The 16,930-nt window shown below is 36.1% G+C and overlaps 1 protein-coding gene across 6 annotated transcripts in view; it reads left to right on the forward strand.

Moving 5' to 3' along the window:
• DENND4C (DENN domain containing 4C) overlaps positions 1-16,930 on the forward strand; it is a 70,501-nt gene that overhangs the window by 16,491 nt on the left and 37,080 nt on the right. For 5 of the 6 annotated variants that reach the window (XM_072922622.1, XM_002190607.7, XM_072922623.1 and 2 more), the window contains 9 exons: positions 2,998-3,325; positions 7,804-8,056; positions 9,033-9,102; positions 9,898-10,067; positions 11,539-11,780; positions 12,618-12,684; positions 13,317-13,375; positions 14,699-14,843; positions 15,185-15,360. In XM_072922622.1, coding sequence (XP_072778723.1) covers positions 3,015-3,325; positions 7,804-8,056; positions 9,033-9,102; positions 9,898-10,067; positions 11,539-11,780; positions 12,618-12,684; positions 13,317-13,375; positions 14,699-14,843; positions 15,185-15,360 — 1,493 coding nt within the window. In that variant the 5' untranslated portion in view covers positions 2,998-3,014. Of the gene's footprint in view, positions 1-2,997; positions 3,326-7,803; positions 8,057-9,032; positions 9,103-9,897; positions 10,068-11,538; positions 11,781-12,617; positions 12,685-13,238; positions 14,333-14,698; positions 14,844-15,184; positions 15,361-16,930 lie in introns of those variants that run through there. The other variant, XM_030258739.4, reaches the window with a different exon arrangement.

Below are 16,930 nucleotides of genomic sequence, written 5' to 3' on the forward strand. Positions count from 1 at the left end.
GCCACATATTACACAGAGTTTCTATGAGGTAAAACATAGCCATGGCTGAGAGAAAAATGTAGTGTACACAAGGAGATACAAGTGTGTATTCCTTAGCAACTAATTTCTACAGTTTTATTGATCCCCACTGATGAAAATTTAGCAATGGATTCTCTTAATTTGCATTCTAACTTTCCAAATCCTAGCATTTACTTTTTAAGGTGCTTTTAGGTTTTCCTCTCTCTGTTTTCCCTGGAAAACTAAGTTCTCCCTTTAAAGCATATTTGATGATAACATTAGTGAAATTCCAGGAACTTGAGCTGTGATAAAAATATAAACTCTAATGAGGTTTTTGATGTATGCTGTTATTGTTACTGTTTGGTTTTTTCCAGCTCTGTGTGTAAAAGTAAATGTAGGCCATGATTTTAATGTTACATTGAGAGAACATGATACTGAGCTGTGCGAACGTGACCCAGTTAATAAAAGGCTGGAACATTTAGAAAAGGTTTTGGGTAAAAAAACCCCAAACTGATAGGATGCCAACCATTTTGCTGATTTTAATCAGCTTTTTCCAGTAATTTGATTTCAATGGGAATGGTATTTTACAGATTGCAAGATATTCTAGCTCAGGACTTTCTTTTAAAAGGAGCAGAGAGTGGATGGTTTATTTCTTTATTTTTATTATTCTGCAAACAATTCCAGGCATCTCAGAGGCAAACTGAAACATTTAAGACTTCACAGTTTTATGATTAATCCAGTGTAAGTCAGTGCTGCTGCTGAAAGGGTCATACTGCTACTGCTTTTGTGCTGACACAGGCAGTTGCTGGAGAGCTGTTCTGGTTGAACATTAAGTCTCTGCCAGGTTAGCATTCAGTCAGAGCAATTTCTTGTTCCAGTTCATTATGCGGGTGCACAAACTATAGTTCTGAACAGAAGTGAAGGTGGAAACAAGCAGTAGCAGTGTGAGAAGGGACCTTTTAACTGAAGACCAATATATAGAGATGAAGTTCAGCCCACTCCCCCTGCATTTCTTGCTGACTTGCTTAGCTGTAAGGCACTTCATTGCTGATTTCATGCTTTTTATGACAGCAAAAGTAAACTGAGGCAAGTGTTGTATCTAAAGGTGATAGGAGCTTCACAGGTATCTGTGGCTCTGGTGTCATTTCCTTGTTCTTCAGGAGATGTAGGCACTTGAAGAACAAGGAAATGATGACCTGACAAATTGAATAAACCTTTTATTGTTCCTGTTGATATGACATCCACATACATGTTTTAGACATAAATACAGTCAGGTAAATAACTTTCCCTTTGCCTTCTCCTTTGCAAGGCAGTCAGACTCTTTGTCTCTGTATGGATTGCCCTACAAAGCTGTTAGCCAAAGTGTTCAGAGAACATTGTAGTGACAGTACAGTGTGAAAAATATTATGGAAAAATAATTTAAAGGGTGCAGGTACATCTCCTTTCAAGTTTGAAGGGATTTGAAAAATTGTTATTTCAGTGTAAGGAAAAAAATCTGTAGTCAGAATATAAAGATACAATAAATTTACATGAAGTTATTTCCCTTCCTCTCCCTGCTTTTGTCTCATACTACAATAGTACCTTGCAATATAGTGTTGGGCACAAGTTGCATAATCTTATGCTAAAATTTCTTAGTAAATATTCAGGATAGATAACTGATTTTTGCCTCATGAGTAGTACACTTATTATCAAAACTCTTAGAAATCTTGTGTGCTGTGAAGATTGAAAATAGCTTTTGACTATAATGTTAGTAAGAAAGAGCAGAATAAGAACAGGAGCACAAATAAGGTTGCAGGGAACAAGACTATATTGCCTTCATCACACCAGCTTTCTTTCAGCAGAGGCCAGTGTGTCTGCAGTTACCAGACTTGAGCATTCTGAATACAAGAAACTTCCCAATATTGGTACACTAATTATTTTGGTGGTAATACCCATGAACCACCTCTCCTTGGTAGGCAGGACCTTGGCAGCTGTAGCAGTCTTGTTTTCAGAGATGGAAACCAGACTTCCATTACTCATTTTTTATATGGAATTCCCAAAAATCAGGTGATGGAAACAAGGAGATCTAGAAGAATGTCATACTTAGCTTCCTGAAGAGGTATAATGGTATTCAGGCTCATTGCTTGACTGCTACTGTTTTTAAATAGGTCTTACTCATCTTGTGAAAATAAAAGATTTAATGAGATTTGGGTACTTGAAATTGTATTTGAGGTAGTTGAGCATAGGCTGTCAGCTAGGTTTGTTCTTAATAGAAACGTACGTTTCACTGCTTTAACATAATATGCTTAGTGAACATCAGTGGTGTTGGGAGAATAGATCTTTCCAGCTCTGGAATGTGCAGCAGAGCAGTGATGTGTACTGCCTGATCAGCTGATGAAATGTGGGTTTGGTTGTGTGATTTTTGTAAATGACTTCCAGATGTTACAGTTGCCAGCTGAGTGTCTCAAGACTGCACTATTAGGTCTATGTTATAAAACAAAATGGATGAATTATTCAGTAGATAAAGTGGTGATCCTGTACTTGCAATTGTTCTGTCAAAAAAAAAAAAAAAAAAAAAAGAATGTGATTTTGGGGTTGTATTGCTCATAAGCAATGGCAGAAAAAAATGGGTACTTTTAGACTGGGATACCTACATCAACACATAGCCTGTGAAGAGCTTGGACAATCGGATAGATAACACAAATGGATTTTCTGTGTAGCTGCTGTGTTAAGAGCTTTGAGTTACCTTATATCTCACTTAAACTTCCTTGTGCTAAAACATTACTGTTGTGGTGCTAGAACTGAAATCTGATTACCTGCAATATTTTTCTGTATTTTTTTGTGCAGCAAAAGTCAAAGTTTATTTTGCCGTTTCCGTAGAATTTTCATGAACTCTGTATATAACTCTGTATTTTTCTATTTTCAAAATTTTTTTTCAGAAGTTCTAAATCCTCATAGTTGTTGAGAGAAGGGTTTGAGTTTAAAAGCAGAATGTTTGATTTCTCTCTTTCTTTTACCCAGGAAGTATTGACGTAACCATGATAGAAGACAAAGGTCCACGAGTGGCTGACTATTTTGTGGTGGCAGGGCTCACTGATACAGACACAGCAACACTCCTGGACCAAGAAATCAGCCGACATGAAACAAAGTCAACTGGTCCCAAGGCTCCAATTACTGACATTGCTGTGATAATTAAATCTGCTGGTGAAACTGTCCCAGAAGGTTATACCTGTGTTGAGGCCACCCCTACAGCCCTCCAAGCCAACTTAAACTATGGAAGTCTAAAGAGTCCTGAACTTTTTCTTTGCTACAAGAGAGGCCGGGACAAACCACCTCTTACTGACATCGGGTGAGATTTCTATTGCAGTTCAGTTCCTCCTTCAATGATAAAATCTTACTCTTCATAGATGAAGGTGAAAAGAGATGTGAGAAAACTTCTTTAAAAAGTCCTGTATGAATCTGTATTGCTTACTGTTTGTTTCTGTATCGAATACATCGAACAAAGTGTCAGTCTTCTAGTGAATTTGTCTTTTTAAAATTAATGATAATGCTTTAGTTTTAAAGATGGAGGATAGAGAGAGATGAAGCTGATAAAATATGAGAAATTAAGTTCTCTGCTGCGGTTTTATGAAAGATGATTGAGTCCAAATCTAGAAACATTAACATGCTTAATCTGAAAATTATTAGTTTGGAAGTCAAAAATCATCACTTTGGAATTCACTTTAATGCTTATGGTGAAAGATACAACTTAAAAATATATGAGGGCATTGTAGAACTGCTGGGAACATAATGAGAAAGAAAATAGAGCCTGGTTGTGGGACGCTGTTACAATTATAGCAAAATAAAGAATGCGTTCTTTCATCTCTACTTAGTAAATAAATAGTAGGGAGTAAAAATCATGCATCTATATATATGCTATAATACTTGTAGTTATTTTCATTTATAAGCTTATTTGCTTTGGCTTGAAGCCTACATACCCTGGTTTTGACCTACAATTTGCATGCTTACTGACAAACAGTGTCGAGGGAGGAGACTGATAGTGAAATCTGAATAATAAAAGCAGCTTCATGGTGAGACAGTTCACTCCTAAGGATTATATTTCAAGTTGTATAATTAAGCTGGTACATTCTAACTTGTATTCATCTTGATCATCTAACCTGCGTTCCAATAGGTGATTTCTAACATAATCTTTTCCCATGTGTATGACTGGCACTGCAAGAAGGGACACTACAGTGTGAACTTATATTTTGACTGATTTTTTTAAACTTCATTAAGTTCTTACAGAAGGAAGAATTTCTACAGGGATTGTTTCCTCAAAGGAAGTAATGAAAAATCAGTCTTCAGCATGTGTCTTTAAGGAAGCAGCTTGGCTAGCATATGTGTACGTGGTATCTCCCATGACCTTAGGAGTTTGAATGCTTGGGGAGGTTTTGTAAACAAAGTAGGCAAGTAGTTGGCTAAGATGATGGCATTTGGCAAATAGTATTTATTCTGTATTTTGTTGTAGACAGATCTAGTTAGGGTGTCACACCTAACACATCATGGCAGTCTTTTCTCTCTGAGCAATGGTGCATATTCTCCCCCGCTGTTCCTCCTGCTTTGCATCTATGTGCAAGAGATGGGTAGAGCAATCTTTTTTTCCTTTGGCTTTTTTTTTTTCCTCTGTGAATTCCATTATGTTCAGATAAAAGCAGAGTTCAGGCAAGAGGTGCCTGTAGAGTCTGAAGGATAATTTATGCTGTTTTCTATTATTTTATTAAAGAACCAGTATGAAGTAATATTTTACCTTTGAACCAGTCTGACACTCTGAGTGAACTCAGTATGTACAGGAAGTATACATCCCTTGAAAGGGTGAAATGTGTACTCTTACGTTAATGTATGTATAAAATTGAGTTATGTCATAGTTGGAGCATTCAAGTGATTCTTGATGTATGTTTTTGTCTATCTTTATATTTCTTTCAGTGTTATTTTTAGGGAAAGTAGTGAAACAAATGCATTTTGGTGAGAAGGGAGATAGGGATAGGCTCTACTGTTTGTCTGCCACTGTCCTTGTGTTTGGTATTTCTGTGCCCTCCATCCTCATTCCTTTCTATTTGTCCACTACTTGTTGAATCAAAGTGTCTGTAAGTTGCTAGAGCGAATTCCTGCTGCAATTACTTACTTGCACACAGTTGGGCCATGTGCCATTCCTTTGGATGTTACATTTCCCAGAATTAATCAGATTAATTAATTGAAAAAATAAAGGTTCATTCCTAGGATAAAAGATCTCTAAGATCCTCTTCCTAAATGTAGCTGTAAAATTTAGTATCTTAAGCTTGTATGTCTGTGAAATAATTCAGTTGTTGTCATTCTTTTGTTTTCTTCACCAGTTTTTTTGCTGATGTTCCCAAAACAGACAAGAACTGAGATTTGAGATCTGTTTTGGTTTAGGTAGAATGAGACTTGCAAACAAAAGCTCACTTCTTTGTTTTACATTTCAGTTAGGAATCTGTTAGTGCTCCAGCATATGTTTCTTACATGGAAGAAAAAACAGACAGAAAAATGGTTTTTTTTTAAGTACAAGTGGTTTTGCAATTCATAACACTTAGCATAGAAAAGAAAGAATATCAGACTTCCTGTCTGAAGCAGAGGTTCTTGTAATACCAAGTAATGCTAAAGTTAGGTAACTTGCATTATGTAAGTAAAGAAATTCTGATTTTTACATTTTTAAAAATTTTTTAAGTGGTATGGGAGGCTTTGATTTGCTTAGGGTTTCCGTGCTAAGGGTTAGCTTAGGATTTCTGTGTGATTGTATATACCTGATTTCTGAAAATGTCCGCAGGCATATCAGTTGAACAAATTGATGATGATGATCCTCTCCATTAGAGATGTATTTCAAAAAAGAAAATGAACCCAAATTGCAAGAAGCATAATAGAAACTGGAGAATGTTCTTAGCAGCCAGCATCTTCAAGTGCTCCTTAATCCCACCACTGTGACAACTGCAGCTGGATGTTTAGAACAGTGTAGGGTAATAGTGATGAAACTAGTAACTTATTTGTTCAGACAAATAATACTAGAGATGGCAGTAGAAATGCTTTTAAATAATAAAAGTATGTTAGTCTTTTCCTTTTTATTGATCCACCACTTTTTTGACCTTACAATATTTATGTAAATTTCTCTATTATTCAATACTTGAAAAATAAGGGAGGAAGAGAGTTATGAAGGTGTGTTTTGCCTAGGAACTGTGAGAGACAGGATTATGTTTGGACTTGGAGAAGGAGGAGTCAAACTGGACAGCAGTCTTAGACAAATGCGATTCACAAAAGTCTGACTATTTTGAAATGGTTTTCCAGAAGCAAAGTTTTTTTATGGTTTATGGTTTTTAGCTCAACAGCCACGAGGTTTTATTTCTTCTTTCTAAACTCTATTACCTGATGCACTGAAGTACACTTTTAAATCAGTAAAACTGGGCATGAGAGAATTTCCATGTACAATACAAACAGTCTAACAATGAGATGATAAGATTCTTTTGGTCCTTCTTGCAAAGGACCTAATATCTAGAGGAAACTGGTTTACATTTTGCTTGAAGTGAAACTGTATTGAAATTGATAGAATAATTTAGCAAATAATGTGTACTTAGGATTGAGACCAAACTATAAATGTAAAAAGGCAGGAAACAAGTCTAACAGTGATCAGTAATAATTAATCAAAGGCAGACCTGTCGGGGAGGATATTGTATACACAGGGTGTCATGTGCACTATTTCATGTGTCACTTCTGCGTGTTTTCTCTGAATCATTAAAACCATTGTTTAATTTGCGTGATTCATGGGTGGTTGGCTTTCTTCTGTTTTCTTGAGATATATATCATACTGTAAGTTGAGAACTATGCATGAGGTTAGGAAATGGTGTGGGTTTAATAATATTTCTCTAGTGTACATGTAGAGGTGCATGTTTTCTTTTTTCTTTTGGTGAGAGGTGACCTCGCTGATAAAATCTTGAACACTTAAAGTATTTTTCGTAGAATACTTGTAAACTTATTAAATTGGACTGCTAGAACAGTCTGATTAATGCTGTGCTCCTTCTCATAAGTTGACAGCTGACATGTTTCTGGAATAAATTTATAATTTTTATTTTATTTAAAATACACGAAAACTGAACTGAAAGTTTTATTGGAGACTGCTCTGTTAGTATTTTCTTCTGATTGATGTAAGACAGTGATATGAAGAATTCATGTAAACTCCTTATGCACAGTGGATGTGGCCTGAGAGCTGCTGCCAATGTAGTTGTTTGGTTCTGTTTTGTTTGAGGTTCTTTAATTTTATGGAGAAGGTAACCCAATGAAAAGAGCAAAATAAGTTGTGCTTTTCCAAAAATATTTATTTTTAAAAAACAAAAAAAACCACAAAACCCTCCAAACCCAGAAAACACTTAACAAAAAAAAAAAAAAAAAAAAAAAAAAAAGTTTTAAAAGACTTAGCAGAAATTTTGGTGGTTAAGTTATGCACTATGATGTGTGCAAGAAATTTAAAGTGGAATTTGTATTTATTTTTCATTCATAGTGCAGCATTCCAACTAGTTCTATAACTAAATCCTTTTCAATGCACCTTGATTTTAGTTTTCTGCAACTGTGGTTTTTTCACACAGACAGTTCATTATGGTTTTAAATATTTCTGAACAGTTTCTTTAACCTCAGGTGCTGCATGATGCAAGAGAATGTAGAAGATTCATGTTAAAATGTTGCAATTATGACATAGGTTGCTAATGGATGGGCAGTTTCTCCAAATTCACTCAAGTAACTTCGTATCTATTTGAGTACACATGATAGTGTTTCTGTTTCTGTTCTCAGAGTTCTCTACGAGGGGAAGGAACGCATAATTTCGGGCTGTGAGGTGATTCAAGCTACTCCGTATGGTCGCTGCGCTAATGTTAACAACAGCTCGGCTTCTTCACAACGCATCTTCATCACCTACCGAAGGGCCCCTCCAGTGCGACCCCAGAATTCACTGGCAGTGACAGATATCTGTGTTATTGTTACCAGCAAAGGGGAAACCCCTCCTCACACATTCTGTAAAGTAGATAAGAATTTAAATTGTGGTATGGTGAGTATTTGTAAGCTTGAGGTTCTTTTTATTTCTTTTTTCTTTTTTAGCCCAACACATATGTTTGAAGGAGGAGCTCCTTAAACTCTTCTTAGCACTATTGTAATTGTCTTCTATCACTACATCAGAATGCTTTCATTCTTTATACCATGTGTGAGATGTCAGTTTTGTAGGTTTTGTTGCTTGGATTTCCTGTTATGTTGGAAATTACTGTTTCATACTGATTACTTGCTACTTCAGTTTGCATGTTCGTGTCTAGGTGCTATTTAGGAGTCGTGCAATAAAGTTTTAAATTTATTTTTTTAAATTATCTTTCCCACACTCTTTGGGGATGCTGACACTTGGGATGAAGCAGAAGTGTTTTTTTCTTAATTATTCATAATGCCTGTGTTACTAAGGGATTGTAAGGATGATAACTGCTGCTTAGAGTTTCTCAGTGTGCTTTGCTTTAATTGGTTCTCTTTTGTGTAGTCTGTTTTGCCTTTAGTTTACTTGCAGTGGAATAAGTGAGGTTTTTTTGAATGGTAGTGGATATGTAGCCGAACTGCAAAAACACTATGTCAATACCAGTTTATAGAAGTACAATAAAAGCTTCAAATTATGGGTTATGATGATTAGAACTTGACTTCCGGTAATGAAGTCCCCATAAGAGTCTACTTTTAGAAAGGAAGGAAATGTGAAGGTGGAAATTAATCTGCTCACTTTTGCCTGTTCTTTCGTTGAAATAACTCAGAGAGTAGTGTGGTGGTGTGTGGTGTGGTTAATTTATGCAAATCCTGTAATCTGTAAAAATGAGAGAAGGGTGAATTCTCATTTTTGTTATTTACATGCACTCAGCAGCCAGCTAGTAATTTTATTCTGTAATATTTTTTGTTAAAATACCGGATTTGTTTGTAAAAACAGTATATTCAAATGCTTGATTTCTGTTGCATATTGTCATTTTTGCTGGTTCTAAGATGAAACTTGTGTCTTTCAGTGGGGTTCCAGTGTATACCTTTGTTACAAGAAGTCTGTGCCAGCTTCTAACTCGTTAGCATATAAAGCTGGTAAGTAATTTTAGAAGCTGTCTTAACACATTAACAAAAGAATTCACATGCCTTGTTAAAAGGAAATAATAATTAAAAAAATTTAAGTGCTGTCTGTCAGAATATTGGTCCTGTGGGATGCCAATTGAAATCAGCTTCTATAATGCCTTCTTTGTTCACCTTATTTTTTCCTGGGGACAAAAAAGGCATTTTTCTTTATTATTTTAGTTCTTATCATGACAGGCTTGCCAACTGAGGAGCTTTAGCAAACTTTTATCTTTGCAAACATTACATATATAAGAAAAGACTTCATATTTTTTTGTGTTGGTGATAATGGAAAAGGAGTAATTAAAATCCTGTTCAGGTTTACTTGTATTTCATTCTATGCATAAACATCTTATGTTTAATTTGAAAGTTTAATGTGTTTCTTCCCTTCAATTCTGTCACTATTTTCTTCGTCCTTATTTCAAGAGAGTGAAAAATACTCTGAACAATAAATGATAAATCTGACTTTTAAAGATTTTTTTATTGCATTGCTACAGATTATTTATTGCTTCTGAAGAAGCCCAAAAAAACTTTCAGAAGCGTTTCTGCTGAGCAGTAAGCACACCAAATTCCTTTGAAAGAAGTAAATTACCAAATAGAAGTTGAAAGGATAGATAACAAAGTTGTGTACCACAGAACAAGCAAGATGAGCAGCAGTAGTAAACCCATGGTTGTTATATGTGTTGCTATATTTTGTGGAAGATACATTGTTTGAAATATTTAAGGCCTACAGAGCAAATATGCTTACTTTTCTTTTATTCTGTTTTTGAGGCTTACTTTTCAGATATCCTCAAGAGAACTATGAATCATTTCCACTGTCAGACTCTGTACCTCTCTTCTGCCTTCCTATGGGAGCTACTATTGAGTGCTGGGACCCTCAAACCAAATATCCACTACCCGTGTTCTCAACGTTTGTACTGACCTGCTCTTCAGCAGAAAAGGTATGGCTCGACACAGTGTTTTTGCTTCTATTTCAGATGGCTCTTATGGAGCTAGGTAGGGATTGTTTCTTCTGTGTTTAAGAAATACACTCTCTAATACTTCCCTTATAAAATTATATTTCTTAAGCTTTCATGTAAGATGAAACTGAACCAAAACAGGAAGCAGCTGGAAGAGTATGTGCTGTTTACTCCTATGCAGGTTGAACCAGACACTTAACAAAACCAAAGCTCACAGTGCAAGGATGTCCCCATTCTTTCCCATGTAATGGGAATGGAAGTGTACTGTATATATTGAAGAGAACTTAATACATGTGTTAGTGATGTAGCAAATTGTTACAATTTTCACATGGTTACCTTAAAGGACACTTATATATAACTTTATATAACAGGGTGTGTGACTTTCTGTAATAGGACTCTGTACCTATCTCTGCACATGAATTGAAAACTGGTTACCAGAAGGCAGGGAGAAGAAAAGGCTGTGCTGAGAGTAGGATGTGAAAGAGTCTGATTTGCATGAGGGGATAGATTCAGAACATCTCAATTCTAACATTCAGGTTTGTCTGCTGAATCTGTATAAGGCCATCAGCACATCAAAAATGTGTGGTATGACTTAGGTTACAGGTGGGAAGGTAGTAGAGATACTCCTGATGAAGCAAGGGAGCCTTTGCTTAGGGTTGGTCTCCAGCTGTTGTTTCAGTGCCAGCCGGTGTGTGTGTGTGAACTGTATGAGTGAGTAAGTGATTGTAATGTGTGGTTGGCTCTCTGTATCAATGTGTGATTAGCTCTCCAGTAAGCAGCCATTTGACTCTGTTGGTGACAATAGCTCAACTTCCACTCTGTCTCACTCCCCTAACAGAAAAATATACAAACTTCTCCATTTCCAAACAGAAAAAAACCCACATTGCTTCAAAATATTAATATTTCTTTTGAAAGGAGGAATGCAGTAGCTGCTGCGGTTTTTCTTTCCTTATTAATTTTTGCTAAGCTTGCCAGATTAATTCAGTTATGAAACACAGACAAATAGGGAAGGAATATTAGCAAATACCTTTTTACTTTGATAAAATGAAGGAAGTCAAAACTAAAACAGTTTTATTTTTTAATTTGATAATGATAAGGGAATTTGCTGAACAGAAACATTTCATGAGGGTTTGGGTTTGAGATTTTGGGGATGTTTTTGACCCAGATGATTAATAGATAAGATTTTGTCACAAAATGAAGGTTTGGTTCCTTCCTTTTGAATTGAATATGAATATTTTGTTGAGGAAGGTGCAATGAAAATGAGGAAGACAGTTCAAGGCATTTTTTTATAGGCATGCTTTGTGCATGCTACATAAATAAAGTAGTTTCATAAGGTTCCAGCAAAAGTACTGTACTGTTTGCAAACTCCAAAGACTTAAAGATGCATCAAAAGTTGTAGCCCATATTCTTGTTAAATACTGGGCTTCCTTAGCTGTTTTTCTTCATCTTGTAGGTTTATGGTGCTGCTATCCAGTTTTATGAGCCTTATCCTCGGGAGCTGCTAACAGAAAAACAGCAATCGCAGTTGGGTCTTCTGACAACTGTAGAGAGAAAAGTGATTACTTCCAAGTCCATCAATTCAAACAAATGCATCTGTCTTCTCTCACACTGGCCTTTCTTTGAAGCATTCAGAAAATTTCTGATGTTCATCTACAAACTCTCTGTCTCTGGACCTCATCCTCTTCCCATTGAAAAGTATGTAAAACATTTTTCATGTTGCTGTGGGAATGTAGTTATAACCTCAAGAAATCATGTGATTTGTGCATGTCAAGGTTGCTTAGTTGCTATAGTTGATCTACCATCTTGTTTGTGCTGTTTAGCTTATGTTGTACTGGTAGAAATTTTTGCTGCTTCTGTTTAATAGTACTGGCTCTTGTAGTGCCAGCAAAGCTAACTGAATTTTAGTCTGGGTCTTTTTTAGAATATGTCAAGCCTGTTTACCTTTATTTTAGCTACATCAAGCACAGAACAGGCTGTGCTGTGATACATGCTACATTTCCAGTCCTGTGTTTTAGCTTAATAAATATAAGCTCAGGAATGCTGTACATTAGCGGTGAATATCTGTGTCTGTTTCCAAGCACTGCAGCTAACTCATGTCTATGAATATGTGTGCAAACTCGGCAGAGGATGCTTGTCATGGTCCTTAAGGTTTGCTGGAAAATGATGTTGACTTCAAAGCTTAAGAAATCTGGCAAAATACTTTCTCTTAGCAGAATCTCTTTAGAAACTGGAGAAAAGGGTTAGGCTGCTTGCCTGGGATTTGAAGTGGCTTGCCTAAATGCCTGTATGTTCTTATCTTTTGCTTACATATCTGAAGTCGCCAGCATTAATTTTCAGGCATGCAATTGAGTGAATGAAACTTCTTCACTTTGGCTTGCATAAATAGGCTCTTAGACTTATCAAAACAGTAAAGAAATCATAATGGTCTTTCTAAAAAATGCTACAATATTAATTCTAAAATGTGTTTAACATTGCTTTCAGCCCTTCATTACACACTGGTGCTGTTTTTCTAATATCTTGTGTTCTTTGCAGGCACATATCCCATTTTATGCACAATATACCTTTCCCTTCACCACAAAGGCCAAGGATTCTTGTGCAGGTAAGCAAAAATTTTCATTCATTTTAAACTATAGCAACAGCAAACCCTCTCTTGCCTTTGGTGTCTTCCTTTATTTTTTTACTTGGGTTTGAATACACACTTCCTGGAAGGGAGAGGGGAAGAGGTGGATGGGCTGGCCTTCTCTCTCATTGATACAATCCTGGGACAACTCAGCAAAGGAAATAAGCTATTTCATACTTCAGTGGTGTGGATGGCAGAAGTGTCCTACTTGCACTTTTGAAATATCTGACATTCATTATGCTTTCATTTTATAGGCACCATTTGTATTACCTCAGTGGTAGGGTTGTTTTCTGTCTTCCCCTCACTTGTCCACCCACTGCTGTGGGGCAGAGGTTAGTTCCCTAGGGCACTGTCTCTTGTGCTTCTCTGTTTAATCACCTAGCAGCAGTTACATGCTGAACACTGAGTCACGGACTATTTCCTGTAATTCTTGGAAATTGTTTTGGTGACTAATATGAGCTCTGTTCACTTAGTGAACTCGAGTCCCAAAGTCACCGTGTCTGTATGCCAGGCGGAATATGATACTATGGATATATATTTATATTGGAATGTTATACTGTATTAACTTTGAGGTTGTTCTTGTCAATCACATATTACTTTATGTGTTTCAGCTTTCTGCCCATGATGCATTAATATTGTCACAGCCAGTTTCTACACCATTGCCATTAAGGTATCATTATTAATGCTTTAGATGTATGCTACTTGAAAAAATCAGAGGCCAGCAGGAGTTAGTCATAGAGGAAAGTCAAGTATTAGTGCAATATCATGAGGTATTATAAACAGGAAAGTCGATTTGCATTTATAATGTTACACAGTCTTGTCTTGACATACATGTGTCCCTTGTGGAAGTATAATATAACTAATTATCCTGAAATAAAGATAGATTGCCAGATTATTGCAGGAACTCTAAAGCAATCATAAGGGATTTGTGAGGAGAAAAAAAATACCCATATTTAAAGATCTTGTATTTTCAGAACCAGTGTAGTAAGCAACATTTAATGGCATAGAGACTGCTATCTTGCTTTTTTCCCCTTTTGGTTCCAAGAGAGACAATAACATCAAGCAGTTAGATGAAATCCATGAATACACAAGTGTGCAAACAATTCAGGAATTCAAAGGTATACCTCCAAATTAGTATTTGTGCTTGAAGGTTGATACAGTCTCTGTGGATACTTCCTGCATCTTCTGGGTTAGACCTCCCTATGATTGTGACTTGTGGTTTTATTTCAACATTTTTGTTCATCCTTAGTTTCAAGTTAAACACCAAAATCATTGCCTTTTTTATTCTTTCCACCCAAAACATATAATATAATATTCTTTATGTAGAATCCCATATTTAATCACATTTGTTACACAAGCATTTGAGTGAAAAATTTCAACCAGGCACTAAATTGTAAAACTACATGTAAGAACTTTTTTAAGGACAGATTTTGCACCCTTGTTCTCGTAGATGTCATTACAATTCCTAAATGCATGCAGTCCCAACAAATTGAATGGAGGCTAAACTGCAGAAATTGATGGAAAGCATGTTGCCATCAGAATGGTGCATTAATTTTGACTCACACAGGAATTTGATGCTGTGGTTCTAAGATCAAATGGATACTCTAGTCCATGATTCTTATGTGAGGTAACTCATCATATGAAACTGCTGGTGTTATTTTTGTTTGAATTAGCAATTAGGTTTGCTTTACTGTTATGAAGACAAGATACCAGTGCATCTCTGAGAATGCTGTAAACAAAACAAATTTAGCAGTAGCATGGCTTAGTGTATGTTTCTTTATCAATAAAATTCAAATTTAGATTTCTTTGGGGCAGTACAAGTCTCAAAATTATATGATAGCTATTAGTTAGATAGGTAGGTATTTGATGTATATTAGCACCATTCAAGTAGTTGATCCCAAAGAATGACAGTTGTCAGACGTTTGATGGTAGTGAATTTTTTTTAAACCCTATAACATTTTTCTTTTCTTCTCCTTTCACATCCACTCCTTAGTGGAGCAAACTTTAGCACTCTGCTCATGAATCTTGGACCAGAAAACTGTGCCACTCTCTTACTCTTTGTATTATTAGAAGGCAAGATCCTCCTCCATTCCCTTAGACCTGCTGTGTTGACAGGAGTTGCTGAAGCTGTAGTAGCTGTAAGTACAAAGTGTCTGTACAGCAGTGAGAGAAATTGATTTAAGCATCACAGTTGTAACAAGGCTTTAAGTTAAAATGGCTGATGTACTAAATGGTCATTTTCCCCAGCAAGAACATTTAGTTCAATTGCCCTATCTAGTAACTCTTAGAAATATCATTATTTTTGCATAGCTGAGAGTTAAACTGTATTAAAGTGACAAACTTGGGGACATTTTTCTGATAGTGTTACGAAACTTTTAGTAATTTCATTTCAATGTGTTGCATGTAACTTCTTGGTTTTTCTTGTACAGTATTTGTTGTCTTGTTTTAATGCATTTTTTAAATTTAATTTTTCCTTCAGATGATATTTCCATTTCAGTGGCAATGTCCATATATCCCCCTCTGTCCTTTGTCTCTGGCCACCGTACTCAGTGCACCTCTTCCATTTATTGTTGGAGTTGATTCACGATATTTTGATCTGTATGATCCACCACAGGATATCGTGTGCATTGACTTAGACACAAACATGGTCTACATGTAAGTTCTATGGAGATTTTACATTTTTCTGTAGATGAAGAGATTGCTGAAGTGCTCTGAAGACAAAATTGTTAAACACTGTTTGATCCAATGTGGTTTGTTTCTTACTTTCCCTTTTTTTCCCCCTCATTTCATTGATTCTTGACTTAGTAGGTCAAGAATCAACACTTTACACTTCCTATAAAAATGTGATGCAGATCTTGCTATAAATGTAGTTACAATGGTAAGTAACTAGGGAAAAGATTGTCCCCCTGTCCTGGGCGCGGGTGAGGTCATATCTCAAATTCAGTGTTTGGTTCTGGGCAAGAAAGACACTGAGGTGCTGGAACGTGTCCAGAGAAGGTGGTGAAGGGCTGGACACACAGGTGTTGTGAGGAGCAGCTGCGGGAGCTGGGAGTGTGTAGTGTGTAGAAAATGACCCTTAGGAAGACCTTATCATGCCCTACAACTGCCTGAAAGGAGGCTGTAGCCAGGTGGAGGCCGGTCTCTTCTCCCAGGTAACAAGCAGCAAGATGAAAGAAAATGGCCTCAAGTTGCACAAGGGGAGCTTTAGATTAGGTAGTAGGAAAATTTTCTTCGCTCATGGTCAGGCATTGGAATTGACTGCTCAGAGAAGTGGCTCAAGTGAGTAAAAAAATCACTGAATCACCAGCACTAGAGGGTATTTAAAAGACGTGTAGATGCAGTGCTTGTTTTAGTGGTGGACATGGTTTTGTGATGTAAGTGGTTGGACTTGATCATCTTAAAGCAACCTACATGAACAAGAATGCTTCAGGGTCTTTCATAATAACTCTTGACACTATCTTGCATTTGGGCTACTTTATGTTAGTGTTAATAAATAAATTTTTTTGAAGTTACAAGGACCATTTTTTTTTTTTGTGAGACCAATCAAGCAAAATTTGGTGCCTTTACTACATTAATTCTAAAATACTTTAACTTAATTTTTGTGTTGTAATATAGTACTTTTCTTAAATAGAAGTGTTCCTTGAACAGTTTCTTTGTATCTTCTTGAGGAGAGGCTAATTCAGAATAATTATTCTGGGTTTCTATAATGTGAGCAGAAATAACAGAAATGAAAAATCAGGTTTTTCACTATTTAGTAAGTAATTTTCCATTTTCAACTAGAACATAAATAGAAAGATGGATCTAAGCTAGTTCAAGATGAGGGTGATCACTAAATCAAATGCACATTTTTCCTCTGTGAAAATTTAGTTTTACTTACCGTGTCATTTTTTAACTCTTCACGTTTTTTTTTTACTGACTTGAGTTAGAGTTAGTAATTTGACCTGTGGATCAATGATATGCTTAGTTGATTTTTACTGTCTCAGAAGGACCCTTCCTCTACTGATACCAGTGTTTCCTTTACATTACTGACATGCTAGTAGCATCACAGGAAATGATAAACAATGAAACAAATTTTGTTTATTTGGGGGTTTTTCTCCTTCCCCTAACTCTTCACGAAAAACACTTCAAAAATCATTTTCATAAGTTTATAACAAACTATTATACCACCAAGAAAATAATTGTAGGTGTTGTGAAAGAAGAATGGATTGAGAAAGTCATGATAGAT

Source organism: Taeniopygia guttata, chromosome Z, assembly GCF_048771995.1.
Source record: "Taeniopygia guttata chromosome Z, bTaeGut7.mat, whole genome shotgun sequence".
NCBI classification, from domain to species: Eukaryota; Metazoa; Chordata; class Aves; order Passeriformes; family Estrildidae; genus Taeniopygia; species Taeniopygia guttata.